General features: G+C 53.4%; 1 protein-coding gene across 3 annotated transcripts in view; it reads right to left on the minus strand.

Moving 5' to 3' along the window:
• Nucleotides 1-6,904: 6,904 nt before the first annotated feature.
• The window catches only part of SERINC2 (serine incorporator 2), a 57,728-nt gene continuing 44,619 nt past the window's right edge, over nucleotides 6,905-20,013 (minus strand). For all 3 annotated transcript variants that reach the window (XM_055255489.2, XM_055255490.2, XM_055255491.2), the window contains 9 exons: nucleotides 16,907-17,068; nucleotides 15,888-16,078; nucleotides 15,352-15,431; nucleotides 14,848-14,985; nucleotides 13,939-14,108; nucleotides 11,700-11,790; nucleotides 11,230-11,371; nucleotides 8,140-8,358; nucleotides 6,905-7,528 (listed from right to left, as the gene is read on the minus strand). In XM_055255489.2, coding sequence (XP_055111464.1) covers nucleotides 7,393-7,528; nucleotides 8,140-8,358; nucleotides 11,230-11,371; nucleotides 11,700-11,790; nucleotides 13,939-14,108; nucleotides 14,848-14,985; nucleotides 15,352-15,431; nucleotides 15,888-16,078; nucleotides 16,907-17,068 — 1,329 coding nt within the window. In that variant the 3' untranslated portion in view covers nucleotides 6,905-7,392. The remainder of the gene's footprint in view (nucleotides 7,529-8,139; nucleotides 8,359-11,229; nucleotides 11,372-11,699; nucleotides 11,791-13,938; nucleotides 14,109-14,847; nucleotides 14,986-15,351; nucleotides 15,432-15,887; nucleotides 16,079-16,906; nucleotides 17,069-20,013) is intronic.

Consider the following 20,013-nt stretch of genomic DNA (forward strand, 5'->3'; position numbering starts at 1 on the left):
GACCTGGGCAACACAGTGAAACCTCATCTGTACTAAAAATGAAAATAAAAAAATTAGCCGGGCGTGGTGATGTGTGCCTGTAATCCTAGCTACTCAGGAGGCTAAGGCAAGAGGATCGCTTGAGCCTGGGAGGTTGAGGCTGCAATGAGCTATGATACCACCACTGCACTCCAGCCTGGGTGACAGGAGGATTCTATCTCAAAACAAGAAGGAAAAAAGGCTATGCAGAGAATACAGAATGGCCTAATTAGACTAGGGGTCAGGGTCTCCATCTCCCTCTTCTGTTTCGAATTCCTTTCTCTGTACACTAGCAGGTTTGCTATAGGGATTAAAGCTCCTTGCTCCAAGCGGGGGCACACGGAACTGCTCCATAAACATTGGCTCCTGTTAGCATTTCCCCCCCACATCCTGCCACCTGTCATTCACAGCCACCTCCAGAGGGGCAAAAGGCAGGTGTGCCTGGAGGGAGAAGGAAGACTAAGGTGACCTCATCTGTCAGCCTAGCCTTCTTTCTTAGTACCTGAGGACTGGTAGCCGGGGAAAGGAAGGGACTATATCTTCTTTGGCCCCAACTCTCCCCAGCATGGTGCTAGGCCCTTTATAGATGTGCTCTCACTGATCCCAGCAGCATGCCATGGGGTGGATGCTACTACAATCTCCATTCTGCAGATGGGGAAACTGAGGCCCAGAGAGTCCCTAGCAGCTGGGGGGCAAAGCTGAGAGATGAGAACCTGGAGGATCTTGGTTCTGACACCCATGTTCTTCCTGGACTCCCACAAGCTCCCAGAATCACCACAGCTGCAGATGGCAGCAATAACAAAACAAAACAACAGAACACCGAAGGCAGCATAGGTGCCCATCAATTGAGGATTAGTTACATAAACAATGGAAGATTCATTCCGTAGAATCCTATGCTGCTGCTTGAAAAAAGTCAAGTAGATAAATGCTTTTCATACTCCTGTACTGTTTAAATGGGGCTTTATTTAAAAACCATAAACTTGCAGCCAGGTGCGGTGGTTCACACCTGTAATCCCAACACTTTGGGAGGCTGAGGTGGGCAGATCACTTGAGGTCAGGAGTTTGAGACCAGCCTGGCCAACATGGCGAAACCCTGTCTCTACTAAAATACAAAAAGTAGCCGGGCATTGTGGTGCATGCCTGTAATCCCAGCTACTTGGGAGGCTGAGGCATAAGAATCACTTGCACCTGGGAGGCAGAGGCTGCAGTGAGCCAAGTTTGCACCATTGCACTCCAGCCTGGGCAACAGAGTGAGACTGTCTCAAAAAAGAAAAAGTAAAAACAAACAAACCATAAACTTGCATTATATCTAAAATTATTTTAAAGTGGATATGAGGCCTGGCGCAGTGGCTCATGACTGTAATCCCAGCACTTTGGGAGGCTGATGTGAGTGGATCACCTGAGGTCAGGAGTTTGAGACCAGCCTGACTAACATGGTGAAACCCGGTCTCTACCAAAGAAAAATAATAATAATACAAAAGTTAGCCAGGCATGACGGCATGCGCCTTTAGTCCCAGCTACTCGGGAGGTTGAGACTAAGAATCGCTTGAACCTGGGAGGCAGAGGTTGCAGTGAGTGGAGATCGCACCACTGCACTCCAGCCTGGGCAACAGAGCGAGACCCTGTCTAAAAATAAAATAAAATTAAAAACAAATAAATAAAGTGGATATGACACTCAATTCACAGGTGTGCAAGAAACAGCATCATTCATTTGCTTTGTATCAACACTTTCTCTCCCTTTTTTTGGAAACAGTCTCACTGTGACGCCCAGGCTAGAGTGCAGTGGCACAATCTCGGCCCCCTGCAGCTTCGACCTCCTGGGCTCAAAGGACCCTCCCACCTCAGCCTCCCAAGTAGCTGGCACTACAGGTGCATGCCACTACACTTGGCTGATTTTTTTGTGTTTAATAGAGATGAAGTCTCGCTATGTTGCCCAGACTGGTCTCAAGCTCCTGGGCTCAAGTGATCCTCCTGCCTCTGCCTCCCAAAGTGCTGGCATTACAGGCGTGAGCCACTGCACCTGGCCCATTTGCTGTGCGTCAACTTTCTATCCAAAATTTCCATCCCACCATGCTGGTGGGAAATTCAACCTCAGCCCATTCATCATTCTCTCTGACACACACACACGCCTCATCAGGACAGAGCAAAAGTCCTGGGGTCACCTGTGGCAGCAAGTCAGTAGGCAGAGTGGGAAGAACCCAGCACCACTGGACATCAATCCACACTGGTTACTGCCAAAATACCCCGTCCCAGCCCACCAGGGCGCACTGCAGGGCTGGGCTGGAGCCTATGCTTCTCTCTCGAGGTCTGTAGCTGTGCCTCACTCTCTCCTCTCCCTCCAGGAAGCCCGTGCTGCCTCCATCACTGCCCCGTCCCTCACTACCCAGGAGTTCCTCAGTGAACCCAGGCTTTTGGAAACCAGAGTTAGGAGTTATATTTTGCAGGTAACTCTCCCCTGCTTGCTGCACCTCCACAAACTTCCCCCAAAAGGGGGAAGGAGGCACAAAACCTTCAAAAAACTATCTTGTCATAATTTATCCTACTGGTAAATACATATGTATATTATACAAACATATATAATACACATATGTTTATAAATATACACATTGATGTGGGGAGATTGTGCACACACATTATTGGCAGCCAATGTCCCTAAGTAATGGAGACAGGTTTCTCCTGTTTGTTATTTTTATTTTCACTAAAATGAATGACCATCTCACAAGTCATATCAGTTAGCAACACATTCAGTTGCAAGGAACGTAATACTCGAGTAAGAGGGGCTTGCATGCATTGGGGTTTGTTTTCTTCCTCACATAACAGGCATCTGGAGTCAAGGACAGCAGAGGTGATGTAGTGACTTAAAGATGCATCAAAGACCCAGACTCTTCCTTTTTGTTTTTCGAGACAGGGTCTGGCTCTGTTGCCCAGGCTGGAGTGCAGTGGCACAATCACAGCTCACTGCAGCCTCGACCTGCCAGGCTTAAGCGATCCTCCCACCTCAGCCTCCTAAGTAGTTGGAACTACAGGCACACCCCACCACGCCTGGCTAATTTTTTTTTTTTTGAGACGGATTCTCACACTGTCACCCAGGCTGGAGTGCAGTGGCACAATCTTGGCTCACTGCAAGCTCCGCCTCCCGGGTTCACGCCATTCTCCTGCCTCAGCCTCCCAAGAAGCTGGACTACATGGTGCCCGCCACCATGCCCAGCTAATTTTTTGGATTTTTAGTAGAGACGGGGTTTCACCATGTTACCCAGGATGGTCTCAATCTCCTGACCTTGTGATCCGCCTGCCTCAGCCTCCCAAAGTGCTGGGATTACAAATGTTTTGTTTCTTTTTTGTTTGTTTTTGAGACAGAGTCTTGTTCTGTTGCCAGGCTGGAGTGCAGTAGCAAAATCTCGGATCACTACAACCTCCGCCACCTGGGTTCAAGCGATTCTCCTACCTCAGCCTCCTGAGTAGCTGGAATTACAGGTGCACATGACCACCCCCAGCTCATTTTTGTGTTTTTAGTAGAGATGGGGTTTCACCATGTTGGTCAGGCTGGTTTCAAACTCCTGACCTCGTGATCCACCCACCTCGGCCTCCTAAAGTGCTGGGATTACAGGCGTGAGCCACCGCGCCCAGCCCAAATTTTTATTTTTTGTAGAGATGGGGTCTCACTGTTGTCCAGGCTGGTCTTGAACTCCTGAACTCAAGTGATCCTCCTGCCTCTGCCCCACAAAGTGTTGGGGTTACAGGGGAAGGAGGTTCAGGCTGCTCTAAAGGTTACAGGCATGAGCCGCCATGCCCAGCCAACTTCCTATTTTTCTATTTTCTTCCTATTTTTTCCTGTCTTCTCCAGGTTGGTTTCTCATCCTCAGACTTGTTGCCTCATTGTCCCAAGACAGCTGCTGCCGCCCCAGGCACTGTGGTTGTGTCCAAAGAGGAGAAGGAAGAAGCAGTGCTGTGTAATATGAAAGCAAAAACTCCTGGAAACGTCGGTGAACATTTCCACTTAGATCTAATTAACCATGAAGGATTCTAACTCTGAGGGAAGCTGCAAAGTTACCAGCTGGCTTTTCCAGCCTTGGTGATGGAGACAGGAAAGGTCACGGGGGTTGGGAATGGCAGGCTCCTCGCATGAACCACACTGCCTCTGTTCCTGACACGATCTATAAGCTTCGCACTCACTCTGCCCAGATATTCCACAGCCTGGGTCCAAAGATGTGCCGGGACAGGCAGGACTGACACTGCCACTGGTATTTCTGCAGTGACAGCAGCCCAGGCCCGGGGACTGCGGCACAGTGTCCAGGGGCAGAGCGTGGGCCCTCAGGGCCGAGGGCAGCGTTTTCCCCATTACCAGTCCGGCAGGGAAGCCCAGTGTGTCAGGGGCTGGCAGACAAAAAGAGTGGGATCTCACGGGCCTCTCCCACCTACTGACAAAGGAGGGGAGGTGACAAAGAAGAGTAAGAGGAAAGAGAAGTGACAGAGAGGATGATGGAGAAGAGGAGGTGACTGAGAAAGAAGGTGACGGAGAACAGGAGGTGGAGGAAAGATGAGGGTGAGGGAGGAGAAGGGAAGACAGGGGGATATGTGGAAACCACAGTGCTAGGCAGGAGACAAGGGAGCGCCCAGCAGACAGGCCAAGTGGACGTCCTGGGTCCTGGGTGGGCAGCTGGTCAGGCCTGACATGGAACAGCAGGTTCATGAGCATAGCCAGTGCCTGGAGGGAAGAACAGGGGCTGAGGAGACACAGGGGGAAGCCCTACCTGGGGGATTAGAGGTGGCTTCCCAAAGGTGGTGACCTCCACACTGGGGACCTGCAGCTCCCTAGCCAGGCATTCCAGCTCCTCAGCCTGGCCCCTGCCCCTTCCCAGCCAGTCCTGCTCCAGCCCACCGCAGCAAAGAACTCGTGTTCAGTACATTTGTTGAATGAATAATTTAAAACCTATAGAGCAACAAGGCTACAAAAGCTGGACAAAATTGCCCATTTAGGCTGAGCGTGGTGGCTTATGCCTGTAATCCTAGCACTTTGGGAGGCCGAGGCAGGTGGGTCACCTGAGGTCAAGAGTTCGAGACCAGGCTGGCCAACATGGTGAACCTGTCTCTACTAAAAATACAAAAAAAAAAAAAAAAAAAAAAAGCTGGGCGTGGAGGTGCATGCCTGTAATCCCAGCTACCCGGGAGGCTGAGGCAGGAGAATCACTGGAACCTGGGAGGCGGAGGTTGCAGTGAGCTGAGATCATGCCACTGCACTCCAGCCTGGGTGACAGAGTGAGACTCAGTCTCAAAAAAAGAAAAAAAAAATTCCCCACTTGCACAAATGCAAAGAAAATGTTATCAAGAGCACAATGTGAGCTTTTTCTCCCAAGGGTGAAATAAGAAAAGAAGCGAAATCTGTGGTTGGGGGAAGGAGGTTCAGGCTGCTCTGAAGAGAGGGGTCTCAGCCGAAAGGCAGCAGGGACAAGAGCATCTGCAAGATCCATCCCAGCAGTGAGAGAAGCCCTCCTCAGCCCCTGCCCCAGCAGGCCCCGACTCCCTCTGCCCTGAGCCCTGGCACCTGCCCCCAGCTGCTGCACTCCCCTCTATCTCATCCAGGGAAACCTTTCTAAAATGGCAATCTTAAAATGACATGCCCCTGCTGTGCTCGAAATCATGTAGGGCCTTTCCATGGTCAGCCCACACCTTCACCACTTCTCCCCTGCTCTAAAACCCTCCATGGCCCCCCACTACCAGCAGGATTAGGTCTGGTCTCCCCACCATGACTCTCAAGGGCCTGTGTGATTTGGCCTGGCCCATGTCTCCAAGCTCATATTAACCTCGCCACCCACCTCTCTCTGCACCCTGGCCATCTTGGCTTCTCCCTGGTCCTTGAACCCCACACCCTCCGGCTCCTGTGTTGTCCCCCTGCCCTCAGTGCTGTGGCTTCTCTTGGCCCAGCTGACTCCTACACATTCTCCAGATGCCTGTCCTACCTCCTCGGTGACCCCACAGGTCCCAGTGCAGCCCCACCAGTCACTCACCCCAGAACCCAGGAGAGCCTTAGAGGCAGGCTGTGTCCCCAGCACCCATCCCCAGCACCTTCATACCTATTTTTATCCCCACAAATGGAGGGGACGAATGGCCTGCAGTCCACCGTCGTAACAAGACCAGGCCTTGGGGCCCTAGCCAGGAGCCTGTCAGTCTCCCTCACATCTCTCTGCCCTTGTGAGATGGGGGCTGATGTTATTTCTCAAGAACTCACTGTGCCAGGTAGGTTGCATGGGCTGCTTCCTCTGATCCTCACAACAGCCTAGGACGGGGTGGCATTGTTCCCATTGAATGAATGAGGAACCAGGGCCCAGAGAAGGATGATCCGGAGCCGGACAGCAGCCCCACGGCTTCCGTGGCACAGAGGGATCTGGGCCAGCCTGGCTGACTCAAGGGCACACGCTCCTCGAGGCCTGGGGCTTGACTGGTCAGGGCAGGTACCAAGGGTGGTAACAATTCCAGGCAGGTCAGAGGTGGGCGGGAGCTTGAGGCAGGCCCTGGTGAGAAGGGACCTGAAGAGCACCTTCTGGCCCTGTCATCGCCCCCTCCTCCCCACTGTGACTCTCTCACTGCCCTCCCTCGGATGGTCGGGCAGCCTCCTGCTGGCCCCACTGCCTCTAGGGTCTCCTTTTCTGACCACCAGACACACCCCACTTTCTCAAAACCCTGGTCTGCCCCTCCTTCCTCATTGGCCGCCTCCCCTCAGGCGCTCCATGACCCAGAAGACAGAGCCCAGGCCATTCTGTCTGCCTTTGAGGCTCATCCTGGTCTGGCCCTGATGTCCCAGCCTCCTCAGCCCTAACATTCTATTCCCAAACCCCACACTGGCCTCCATGCAGTGGGGCTCCGTGCTGAGGGTGAGGGGCACAGAACATGGTACACGCACTGGCTTGTTTATTAGAAAAAGTCTTAGAGACTCAGTAAGGCACGAAGTCCAGGAAGGGGGCAAGGCCCCTGGGGGAGGTGACCAGGAACACAGGGCCCCAGTGCCGGATGCCCCACTGTGGTGGGAGTTCCCCGCTCTAGAGCGGCTCTCTCCAGCAGCCCTGCTCCCGTGGAGCCTGAGGACAAGGGAGCCCTTTCATCGGAGATGCTGAGTATGGGCAACAGGGAGGAGGGGAAGGAAGAGGCAGCTCCACCGTGTGGGTGTGGCGCGGGGATGGGCCGCTGCAGGAGCCTGATGCTCCTCGGACCCTGAAGGCACTAAGACTAGGGGGCCCGGCTCAGGGGCAGGTCCTGGAGCTGGGGCAGGGGTGGGTGCTCAGCCTGGCTGATTGGTGTGGGGAGGGGGCAGGTTGGCTGTCACTGAGCCGAGAGGCACCAGGTGGCAGGAGGCACCAGGTAGCAGGCTGTGAGGCTGCCTCAGCTGAAGTCGCGGTTGCGCAGGAGGAGTGGGGCTACCAGGGTCCACAGGTAGAGGAGCAGCCCTGCCCAGCTGGCACAGATCTTCACCCACACAGCGGTCCACGTGCTGATCATCTTCCGGGTCTCGCCGGGTCTGGAACACACCATCTTCCCCATGAGCCTGGTGCCCAGTCTGGCGACCTCTATCATGGCCCCTGGCCTTATGACCCAGTTGTGACCTGTGACCCTGACTTCAACTCTGGCTCTTACCCTGTAACTCCAGTCCGTCTCTGACATTTTTAACACCCGGCCTTGTGACCGTGGACACAGCTCCTGACCTCTATTCCCATCCTGAGCCCAGTGTTAGTCCATGAGATCATGACCTGACTCCTGGTCTCCAACCTTGTGATCCTAATTCCGGGACCTCAATCCCAGCCTCTGAGCTGGGGACCCTGGAGCTCCTTAGTCCTGACTGCTACCCTTGATTCTGACCTTTGATCCTGTAACTTAGGGGTGGCCCCTGACCTTATTACTGTCATTAACTCCTTGGCCTTGCCACTTCAATCCTGGCTTTATGACCTCCTACTCTCAATTTTAACTGTAACCAAATGACCAAATTCGTGACACTAAATGACCACAATCCCAGCGCTAGACCTCATGACTTCTATCCTTGACCTTGTAACTTTGGTTCTGAACTCCACACCCTGATCCTAACCCTCCAACCATGAAGCCCGAATCTGACCCCATGCCCCACCGGCTACGTACTTGTACCAGTTGGTGAGCGTCATCATGACGTGCAGTGAGGCCAGCACCAGGCAGAAGTGGAAGAAGGAGTAGCTGTAGGTGACGCCGTCCTGCTCATTGTCAAAGGCCCGGCCTTCACAGGCCGCCACCTGCTGCTGCTGCTGCGTGGCGTCTAGCATAGGTGGGCACTCCTCGGTCTGCATCAGGCTATTCACCTGCCGGTGGTCTGAGGAGCGCACACTGCAGGGGAGGGAGGAAGGTGGGCAAATAGATAGCCCTGGTGTTGGTCATAACACTGGACACAAATGGTCCCAGAGCCTCAGAGGCCAGTGACCCGGTTACTGGGCCTGGGAGTTAACAAACTGCTTTGCCTCTCAACTCTACCCCTACCCCCACTCCCATTTTCTGTGTGACCTTGAGCAAAACACTTAACCTCTCTGAGCCTCTGATTCCTTGTCTGTAAAACAAGGGATAATTGTACCTCCTCTAGAGGGCTGCTGGGGGGACTAGATGGAATAATGATGTAAGGTCTCTAGCATAGTGCCTGGCACAGAATATCAATTCAATCAACAGTCACTGTTGTTAGGGTTGTTCCTTTGCCATTTCCATAAACACGTATTGAGTGCCTAATACTACAAAGCACCATACCAGGTACTACATCCATTAAGAATGTTAATAATTAATCACGCTCGTTTGCCATTAATTTTAAGTTTCCATTTTATTAGCGTCAGGTGGTTTTACCAATGGCCTCCCTTTCCTTCATGCTTTCACTAAAAAAAGAACAACAGTAATGATTGTATGTCATGCTTTTCTGTGATGAGCCTTGATGTTTTCAACAGAATTTGATAGTTTGAGACATAAAAATTTTTGAAAAACCAACTCACGTTTCCACAAAAAAAGTGAAAAGGAGAGCTGGATTCCAGCCCCACCACCCCAGCAAAATGAGAAATCACCCTTGCTGTGAGTCAGTCCCTCTCCACCCTCTCCACCCTCTCCACCCTCTCTACTCTAACCACCCTCTCCACCCTCTCCATCCTATCTACCAAATACCATATGGATATCTCATGCATGGCAGCCCAGATTGGGTGGGCCTGGCCCTCACGGGTCGCATATGCTTCTTTGCTGCCTGTGCTTAAGAACCATGCTAAGAACAGACCTGAGCCCCTGGGCTCTCAGCAGCGCATGTGCCAGGGAGCTGTGGGTGTGGAAGCAGCAGGAAAAACAGCTGTGCCAGGTCAGGGAGGGGAAGGGACAGAGAACGAGGGGCAAGGAAAGAGTTCCAAGCTCCTCGGCCACCGGCCACCATATGCTCATGGCCTCCTCCCCGGGTCTCAGTTTCCCTATCTGTAAAATGAAGGTCATCAGGCCAGGAGTGGCACACTCCTGTAATCCAAACACTTTGGCAGGCTGAGGTGGGAGGATCACTTGAGCCCAGGAGTTTGAGGCTACAGTGAGCTGCGATCGTGCCATTGCACTCCAGCCTGGGTGACAGAGGAAGACACTGTCTCAAAAAAGAAAAGGGAGAGGAGGGGGAGGGGAGGGGAGAGGAGAGGAAAGGACACAGAGGTAATTCAAGCCTTTCCAGCTTGAAAAGGAATCAAATGTGACAAAGAGGACAGATGTTTATGAACTGTACAGAACTGGCTTGGAGAAAATGTTTTGAAAAAGGCCAAAACAGAAGAAAATGTGAAAGAGCCTTAAAATGTTCTAGCCCAGGGGCCTGGAGGCAGGGGTGCTGTTGGAACTGGGGTGGATGGATGGGGGAGATCAGGGGAGCAGAGCCAAGATTCCCTCTAGAGTTAAGGGCAGATGGAAAGTGGTACTTGGAGAAATGCACGGCCACAGGAAGGCAAACTCAGGGTCTGCCTGATCCGTGTAAACAAAAATTAAACCTAATCTTATGATCTAGTGACTCATAAGAACAGTCACCCACAGCTACCTAGTTGTGCAAATGTTCACAATATTATGTTCATGCTAATATACAAATGTTCACAATATTATGCAAATGTTCACAATAATATGCAACACTTAATTTGGCAAACTCCCAGGCTCAAGCGATCCTCCCACCTCAGCCTCCTCGGGCACTGGGACTAAAAGATGTACACCACCAGGCCTGACTAATTACAAAACCTTTTTTTTTTTAGAGACACTATGTTGCCAGGCTGGCCTTGAACTCCTGGGCCCAAGCAATCCTCCTGCTTCAGTCTGGCAAAGTGTTTGGATTACAAATAACCTACTACTTGCCAAGTTCCTTTCTAAGTGTTTTTGTTTTGTTTTGTTAATTTTTAAAAAGAGACAGGGTCTCACTATGTTGCCCAGGCTGGTCTCAATCGCCTGGGCCAAAGAGATCCTCCCACCTCGCCCTCCCAAAGTGCTGCGGATTACAGGTGTGAGCCACCACGCCCGGCCCCTTTCTAAGTGTTTTACACATACTGGTTCATCTATAGCCCTTCAACAATCCAATGAGGAAGGTACTATTTTTATCTCTATTTTACAGACAAGGAAATGGAGGCCTAGAGAGGTTAAGTGACTTGCCCAGGATCACATAGCTAGTATGTGGCAATGCCAGGCTCAAATGCAGACAGTCTGGCTGCAGAGTCCACACGGATAAGCACCTACTAAGATGCCCCTTTGAAAAGAGCCGCTGTGTGACCTTCAGCGTGAGCTGCCTTCTCTCAGGGGAGAGTGTGGGGTCACAGCCACATCCACTACAATGGAGGTTATCGTCCTCTTCTCATTGAGGAGGAAACAGGAGCTCAGAAAGGTTAAGCCACTTACCCCAAGCCACACAGCAGGTGAGAAACAGACCCTGGACCCACTCACCCCAGTCCATGCTCCTTCCCTGACCCCACAGCTGTCTGCACCCAACTGAACTGGCCCAGTATGCGGGAAGGGCCGTGAGCCAGGAGGCAAGGTCATGCCTGCCTCTGTCGCCCACTCATGCCATGCCCTCTGAGGGACTCAGTTTCCCCTCCCGCACAATGCAAGAGCTGGACACACTGAATGTGAAGAGCACCTTCCAGCTTGGTATCCTGGCTCCCACGCCCTCCCCTCACTCTGGATCAGGGCCCCCAGTCAGGATCCTTCCCCAGAATCCAGACCTGGCCGTACCTGATGAAGAGTGTGCACAGGAGGAAGATGATGAGGCCCACAATGCTCGGGGCATCCCACCACTGGGTCTCATAGCCCTCGGGGCCTGCCACGACCGTCTCATTGCCCAGCTGGGTTGGCAAGTGGGGATTGCATTTCTGTTCTGGAGATGGGAGCACAATCACCCTCAGCCCATGCAGGCCAGGCCTAGGTAGCCAAGTGGCCCTGAGGGTTGTTAGAGAGCCATCCCTAATAGACAGACAGATACACGGCCAACCACTCAAGTCCCAGCAACAGAGTGCTCAGCAGCCACAAGGGCAGAGAGACAACTCAGGAACAGACGGGGCCCTCCCACCTCATGGGAGGACTGAGTCTCGGAACGGGCTGGAACAGGGATGTCCCTGTCACCTGTGAGGGTCTCCAGCCCCACAGTAGGCTGACACTGACCCGGGAACGAGGCCAGGCCTCCTTGAGCCTGGGCCCATACTTACCAGGGACACTGGATAGGGCTGACCAGGTGACAAACATGGCGTAGAGGGTGATGACGGAGGCCTGCAGCAGACCCGAGTTGGGCTGGGCATCCTGGCAAGAGCCATTCACTGGTAAGACCCCTGCCAGACCAGAGACACCCCACCCCACCCAGCCCACTCACACCAGCCAAGGGACCTCAGAAACTCCCACCCGCCGAGGATACCCCAGCACACCCCACTTAGGGAAAACACCAACCAGGCCACCTACCACCCACCTCACTAACCAAAGGCTGAGTCCTAATTCTTCTTTCTCTTAACACCCCTCAGATTACTGCCCTCCTCCCCTGCTGAAACCCCATCTCATCACACTGAATTCCTTTATCTCCACCTGGCCCGCTGCCCCACTCCTCCCTGCTCTCTGTCTGGAGAGCCTGCCCAGCCTCTCCCACTGCAAGGCCTTTGCCCTCGCTGTGCCCTCCCTCTGACATGTTCCTTCCCAGCATCTCCGCACACGCAGCCCCTCTTCAGTATTCAGACAGGACCCCCTCGGAGCCCTGGGAACCTGACTACGGCAGCCCTGCGCCTGCCAGCCACCTACCTTTCAGCCCACACCCTCTGTCATGTTCCACATCGCACATATTACCCAAAATCACCTCACTGGGCCTAGCCCCCTGTGGCCTGTCCTTCCCCACCCCGCACCACACATGCACGTAAAAACATGAACCTAAACTCTGTGATTAAGAGTACAGGCAGCTAGGCATGGCGGCTCATGCCTGTAATCCCAGTGCTTTTGGAGGCTGAGGCGGGCAGATGGTTTGAAGTCAGAAGTTCAAGACCAGCCTGGCCAACATGGCAAGACCCTGTCTCTACTAAAAATACAAAAATTAGCTGGGTGTGGTGGTGGCTGCCTGTAATCCCAGCTACTCGGGAGGCTGAGGCAGAAGAATTGCTTGAACCTGGGAGGTGAAGGTTGGTTGCAGTAAGCTGAGATCACACCACTGCACTCCAGCCTAAGTGACAGAGCAAGATTCTGTCTCAAAAAAACAAAAACAAAAACAATTTTAGGCTGGGTGTGGTGGCTCATGCCTGTAATCCCAGCACTTTGGGAGGCTGAGGTGGGCAGATCACTGGTTACTTGGGAGGCTGAAGCACAAGAATCGCTTGAACCCAGGAGGCAGAGCTTGTAGTGAGCCAAGATTACACCACTGCACTCCAGCCTGGGCAACAGAGCCAGACCCTGTCTCAAAAAAAAAAAAAAAAAAAAAAAAAGAAAGAAAGAAAAAAGAAAACCAGAGCACAGACTCTGGAGCCAGCCTGCCAGGGTTCGAATCCCAGCTCCCCATGTGACCTTGGCTAGGCCTCTTCTCTAAGCCTTCATTTCCTCATCTGTAAAGTGAGGATGAGGATGGTGTGAGGATCAAATAACATGTCCGAGGCCACTAACTACTGGCTATCATCATTATTCCTCCTCCCCTTCCTCACAGCCATATCCCCAACATCTAGAAGAGGGCTTGGTACACAGGAAGTGCTCAAGAGGTATTTGCTGGATAATTACTGATTGCTGTGTGACCTGAGACACAGACTTCACCTTCTCTGGGCTTCAACTTTTCTTACTGGGAAATGAGGCTCTGACCAGAAGGGAGGTTCCCAGCCTTTCTGCTAAGGACCCCTGAAGACTCCCTAAGCCCCTGAAGCCGCTGGTGTGCTGAGATCTCAAACCGCAAAGCACCGCTGGACTCAGAAGGGGCAAGCGGTACTTTCTGAAGAACATGCAGCTCCTCTGGGAGCTCCTGCCCATTATTCCAGATGGTCTTGGATTGGGAATGTGAAACTGCACCTTCCTACACTACTTCCAGAGTGTCTAGGAATCACCGCTCAGGGACTCCCCCTAATGTTCTACTGATTTGCATAAAAACAAAGATGACAACAATAATAACTACAATAATAGCTAATGTCTGAGGGAAATCTACAGGCCAGGCATGGAGTGTTTACAAATAGGATCTCAATCCTGAGAATAACTCCAGCAGTAGGTCTTATTATCTCCATTTAATATTTGAGAGGCAGAGAGAGGTTGGGGCATCTCCTAAAGACACGCAGCATGAAGCCGTGAGAGCCCGACTGTAACCTGGGGACGCTGACCTGGAAGCCCACACGCTCGGGCCGAGCCTCTGTGATGACAGCCCCAGGACCCAGGTTCCTGCAAGAAGTCCCACCCACTAAGGGGCCGGGCCTCAGGCCGGGGAGGGACAGGCAGGCTCACCTGCACCTTGGGCAGGACAGCAGCGATGGACACGCAGACACAGAAGGTGAGGTTGAGGCTGATGAAGACCTTGCCCTCGTGGCAGCCGCCGGGCTCAGTGTAGTAGATGAACATCAGCGCCACGGCCGCGATCGACAGCAAGTAGAAGAGGAGAGTGAAGAAGAAGAGGCCTGGCCACAGGGGTAGTGAGAGGGTAGGCAGGGGGTGAGGCAGGAGGAATAGGGACCCCTACACCCTCGAGGGACCCTGTGGGCAGCTCTCCCCCTCTCCAGCTCTCGGTTTCCCCACTTGAAGAATGACGTCACTGCCTTTCACCAACACCTTTGTGAGTCATTGCCCCACCCTCAGCTAACATGATTCACTTGCTACCTTGTAATAAGGGAATTGTAACAATAAATACAATGAACTCAAAACAGTCTTGCAAAAACTGAACGAGGTACAGGCTGTTGACCTGCCCTCCCTGTCCGAGAGAGACGGGCAAGTTTACGGAGGTGTGAAAACCAAACAGCACCCAGGTGAGCCTTTCTCCTCGTTGTGTTCAGAACTGAAAGAACCAGGGACTCACCCTGCTACTGGGGTTTCAGGGACCAGGTGTCACTTGAAGTTCAGCCTGGGCACCACCAAAAGGGCTTCACACACTACTGGCTGTGTGTGGCCCACCCGGCAGGAACCCCCAAACAAGACCCCTCGAAGGCCTCTCCAGGTCAGCTCTCCTCGGATCCCCCGGAAGACACCCCAGGATCAGCTGGCACCCCCATCTCCCTGGGACAATTGGAATCTTGCCCTAAGGCAGTGGCTGCTAGAGATGCCCCCCAGTTTTATCTAGCTTCAGGGACCCTCGATTTCTCAGGCAGCCCCAGCCCCGCCCAGGCTCGAGTCCCCACACGGAGGCAGGGTGGCAGCACTGACCTGCATACCAGGCGCGGGAATCGCACTCCTCGGCCTTGCCCAGCCACCGCTGGTTCCAGGAGTGCGCAAAGTCGATGAGCAGCACCAGCTGGATGAGGATGAAGAGGAAGGAGCCCACGACGCCAAAGTAGAACCAGACTGGGTGGGGAGAGGGGAGTGAGGCGAGGAGGGTCCCTCTCTCACATCTACTCGTTCAACAAGCGTTTTCCGCTACGCCCTGCACCAGGGACACTGAGAAGAACAGAGTCCCTGCCCTCAGGGAGCCCCCAGCTACACACAGAGGGCAGGATATGGGTCGGGGCAAGGCAGCTCCCCCAACCCCTGGGTTGCACAAAGGCCGTGTGACCAAGCACCACAGTGCTGTCTCATGGGTGGGGAGCGAGGACCCAGCCAGCAGCCTGGGGTCTGTGTGCCCCAACAAAGAGCAGCCCCACCATGTTCCTCTAACCTGCTGCCCCACCTCCCTCCCCACAGCCCCCCATGCCTCCTGCCAAGTCCACCTACTGTTGGTGAAGGAGCCATCAGGGATGTAGAAGGCACCCACGGTGAGGCCCACCAGGATCAGGAACTTAAAGAACCAAAACCTATGGAAGCGGTGGGGGAATGCACAAGGAAGCTGAGTGCAGGCAGGGAAACTGGAAGCCAGACTGGGCCTGGCCCCAGAGCCCCCACCCACAAAGAGCAGGTGCTGGGAGGGGTGAGCGTGGGCTTTCTGGTGGTCTGCTGGGCACAGGAAGTCTCTCCTGGCCCTGGAAAAAACCCTAAGGGGCAGGAGGAAGGACCAAGCAGTGGTGAGGGTGGTCACCCAGGTCCAGCCCCAGCTGCGTCACTGAAGTGCTGCGGGGCCTGAGGCTTGCTGCCACCCTTTCTGAGCCTTACTCTTCATCTGAGAAATGGATATAACTCAGAGCTGTTCTCCATGCTGTGCCCCCCCGTGGCTCCTGAGTCTGGGGTAGGGTCTGCAGATCCCTGGACGGGCAGAGGAGCGGGCAAGGCACTGGGGGAAGGTCCCAGGGTGCAGGCAGGGACCCCTCTCTCACCCATTCTGGATGGCAGCCCGGGGGTCCCGGCTGCTGTTCACGCAGAGCATGAGCAGCGTGAAGAAGAAGAAGAAGGCTGCCGTGGCGAAGCACATGCGGTAGACAGCGCGGTAGCCAAGCAGGGAGCCACAGTCGATGTGGCCCTGCAGGATGGTGGGGATCCCGGCCCCCTCCTCACACACCCAGGGCAGCTGTGGAGACAGACAGAGCAGCATCAAAGCCCCACCCCACACAGAACCCTGGCAGCTCCCTTTATAAACCAGAGCCCTGGTCTCCCAAGGCCGGCCAGGAAAGAGGCTCTCCCAGCAGGGGCTGGACCAGGCAGGAGGGGAGCCCCTCACCTCTGTCTCCACTGCCTCCACCTCCATTCCTAGTCCTCTCTGGGGCGGAAGCCCTGGGAGGGAGCTCCCCAGTTACATCTTGTTATTGTTCACTTCCCACAGCCTCAGTAACTATTGCACTGTCTAAAGCAGGGGTTCCCAAAGTGTTCTCCACCCACCACCTACATCAGAACCACCTGAGATGCTTGGGAAAACAGAGATTCTGTGGCCCCTCTCCCATGGAATAGAGCCTCAAGGTGGGGTCTGAGAATCTGCATTTCTACAAACTCCCCAGGGAATCTCGTTTTCTTACACACTAAAATGTGTATAAGGCACCTACGGTGATGCCCACATCCCCCTGGGTCTGTGCTAGGCTGTAAAACACTGAGATGAAGGGAAGAGTTAGGAGCCCCAACCTGGGCTTGAGCACTAAGAGGGAGAAGAGCATCCCCTAGGCCAGTGTCCAGGGGGGCAATAATGATTAATAAGATTTTCCAAGGAGACTGTGGCCTAGGAGAAAGAAGAATCCCCCCAAGAGGCTCAAGCCCTCCTCCCCTCATTTCCAACCTCAGATCATCAGTGCACCCAAACACCCTGCCTCCCCTTCCGGATGAGCTGTGACCCCAAGCCTGGGCCCTCTATCCTGGAGCCACTGAGGCCCCTCACTGGAGGCTGCCCTGCCTCCCCTGGGGCGCTCACCTTGTAGAGCTGACTCTCCACGCCCGGGCTCAGCATAATGATGGACACCAGCACCCCCAGGAAGAGGAAGAACGTGAAGATGAGGCGGCTCACGGTGGAGTTGCGGCTGGCGGGGCAGCAGCTGCACAGGATGCAGGGGGCAGAGCCGCAGAGGCAGGACGCCTGCGGGATGGCACTGTTACTCTCCCCTCTCCTCTTCACCGCCCAAGCTCGCACCTCTCACCACCTGCCCAGAGGTCGGCGCATCTGTGCTGTGCTAGGCAGGAGCACACTGTTCCCCAGACACCAGCCCATTGAACTTTCAGGTCCGAGAGGGAGGCTGAGTCATATAGGACTACACAGCCAGTAACCACAGCACCCAGATTCAAACCTGGGTCTATCTCAAGTGATACTGTGGCTTGAAAGAGAGAGCCAGCCGAGGTCACACTGTTTCTTACTTACAGGGAGGGAGAGTAGTCTAAAAAAAAAAATCACAACGCCAGCTGTCACCGATTACCTCTGTGACCTTATACAACTCACTCACCCTCTCTGTACCTCAGTGTCCTCTATCTGTAACAGAGCGGTATGTACTCCTCACAAATCAGTTGTGAGAGTGAAACAGAAATTCCAAATTGTAGCCCCCTTGGGCTCCCTTTCCCCTTCACCGCTTAATTTTTCCCCGCGGGACTTCCTGCTGTCAGCGAGGCTTTATGTTTTGTCAGCCTCCGCTTTCCAGCAGGGCAGGAATTTTTGCGTTTTGTTCATTGTGGTATTCCTAGAAATTGGAACAGTGCCTGTCACACAGCAGGAGCTTACAGGCTGTCTGTTGAAGGAATATGAAGTGTTTAGCATAGTACCAGCCAAATGTTAAGACCTCAGAAAACAGCAAGTGCATAATACACATCAGCTGGATGAACAGAATGATTTTCGGCTCTGAGGTTATGCCAGCACTAGACAGCAGGTGGCGGTCTAACCCTTTCCCTCTCCGGGGTCCTCTGCCCCAGTCGCGGTCGGCCCTTCCCCTGGGCTGGCTGCAATCATTCAAGGGCTGGTGGTGACACAGTATGACACACCTGAAAAGGAGACTCACCCTCCTGGGAGCCCAGTCTACAGCCCAACCTTTAAGGAAACAGGCCCCACATCCAGATACCTCTGGTAAACTTTATCTTCCCCCAAACAGCCCCTACTCCTCACCCAGAGATTTAAGAGGCTGGAGAGCAAGACACAGGCCTCGCCTTCCTGGAGCTTACACAAGCAGGAAAAGCACTAAACAAAGCATGACTCACGTTGTGACAAGCGCTAAGAAGGACACGTACCCACTGCCAGAAGAGTGGCATGTCAGGGAAGCCCTCCTTGAAGAAGTGACTTTTAAGCTGAGAGCAGGCCAGGCGCGGTGGCTCACACCTGTAATCCCAGCATTTTGGGAGGCCAAGGCAGGAGGATCGCTTGAGCCCAGGAGTTGGAGAATAGCCTGGGCAGGATAGCGAGACTGTATCTTTTAAAAAGAAGGGTTTTCTTCTTTTTTTTTTTTTTTTTTTTTGAGACAGGGTCTTGCCCTGTCACCCAGGCTGGAGTGCAGTGGCGCAATCTCAGCTCACTACAACTTCTGCCTCCTGGGGTCAAGCCATCCTCCCACCTCAGCCTCCTGAGTAGCTGGGACTACAAGCACACACCACCATGCCTGGTTAATTTTTGTATTTTTTTGTAGAGACGGAGTTTCCCCACGTTGCCCAGACTGGTCTCAAACTCCTGGGCTCAAGCAATCTGCCCGCCTCAGCCTCCCAAAGTGCTGGGATTACAGGCGTGAGCCACTGCACCTGGCCTTTTAAAAAGAAATTTTTAAAATAAAATAATAAGCGGAGAGCAGAGGGATGAGACACTGCCAGACCAAAGGGAGGAAAGAAAGTTCCAGACAGGTGGCTCTGGGGTGGGTAGGGGCTGGGCATTTGAGGAATTTAAGAAGGCCCTCGTGGCCAAAGCTTGGTGAGCAGACAGTCAGCGGTGAGTATGAGGTCAGACAGGCTGGCAAGGCCAGACCACATAGGCACCAGCAGTCAGGAACGGGACCCTGGTTTTCATCCTAAGAGCAGTGGATGAAATCATTCAGGGGCTGGAGCCAAGGGTTAGGAATTGAAAGATGAGCTTTGAAGAGAGCAGGCTGGCAGGGGCCCCTTGCTCCTCAGAGACCTCTGCTCTTCTTTCTGGACTGGTCACAAGGCACACAGCACACCCTGCTGGGGGGATCTGCCTCCCCTCTTACTCTCCCCCAGACTAGAAATGCTCCTCGCCTATCTCTCATTCACACAGATGCTAAACAAAATGCTTTGGAAACGAAACTATTTCTCATGGTCTAAATCAAAACTGTCCACCTGTCCAACAACTTCTGGTTACGTCTTGCAGCTGCCACCCCAAGACCTGCCTCCTATCCGTGGCTGTCTTTGGTGGGTGAGAGGATAAGAAAAGCCTGAAAAATGTTTTAGAGGCCATAAAGCAGTGGTCCCAAACCTTTCTGGCACCAGGAGCCAATTTCAGGGAAGACACTTTTTCCACAGATGGCAGCAGGAGTGCTGGCAGGGGGCAGATATGGTTTTGGGATGAAACTGTTCCACCTCTGATCATCAGGCATTAGATTCTCATAAGAAGCACGCAACTTGGATCCCTCGCATGCACAGTTCGCAACAGGGTTTGCACTCGTATGAGAATCTAATGCTGCCAATGATCTGACAGGAGGTGGAGCTCAGGTGGTAATGCTTGTTCACCTGCTGTTCACGTCCTGCTGTGTGGCCCAGTTCTTAACAGGCCATGGACAGATACTGGTCCATGGCCCAGGGTTTGGGGACCCCTGCTATAAAGAACATTCTGGGTATCAGTTAGAGCAGGTTATTAGTCCCATTTTACAGACATGGAAATTGAGACCAGAGGGGCTAAGACACTTACCAGAGGTCACACAGCAAGTTGATAACGGCACTGAGATTCAAGTAGTATTAGTGACAGCTACCATTTACGAAGGGTTGCTCAGTCCCAGGCACTGTGATAAGCACTTTATCTACATTAAGCTTCACTGATGCTATGAATTACGTGGTCACTTTCCATTTTCAAATGGGAAAACTGAGACAGAGAGGTGGCAT

Source organism: Symphalangus syndactylus, chromosome 12 (genome assembly GCF_028878055.3).
Source record: "Symphalangus syndactylus isolate Jambi chromosome 12, NHGRI_mSymSyn1-v2.1_pri, whole genome shotgun sequence".
Classification (NCBI taxonomy): Eukaryota; Metazoa; Chordata; class Mammalia; order Primates; family Hylobatidae; genus Symphalangus; species Symphalangus syndactylus.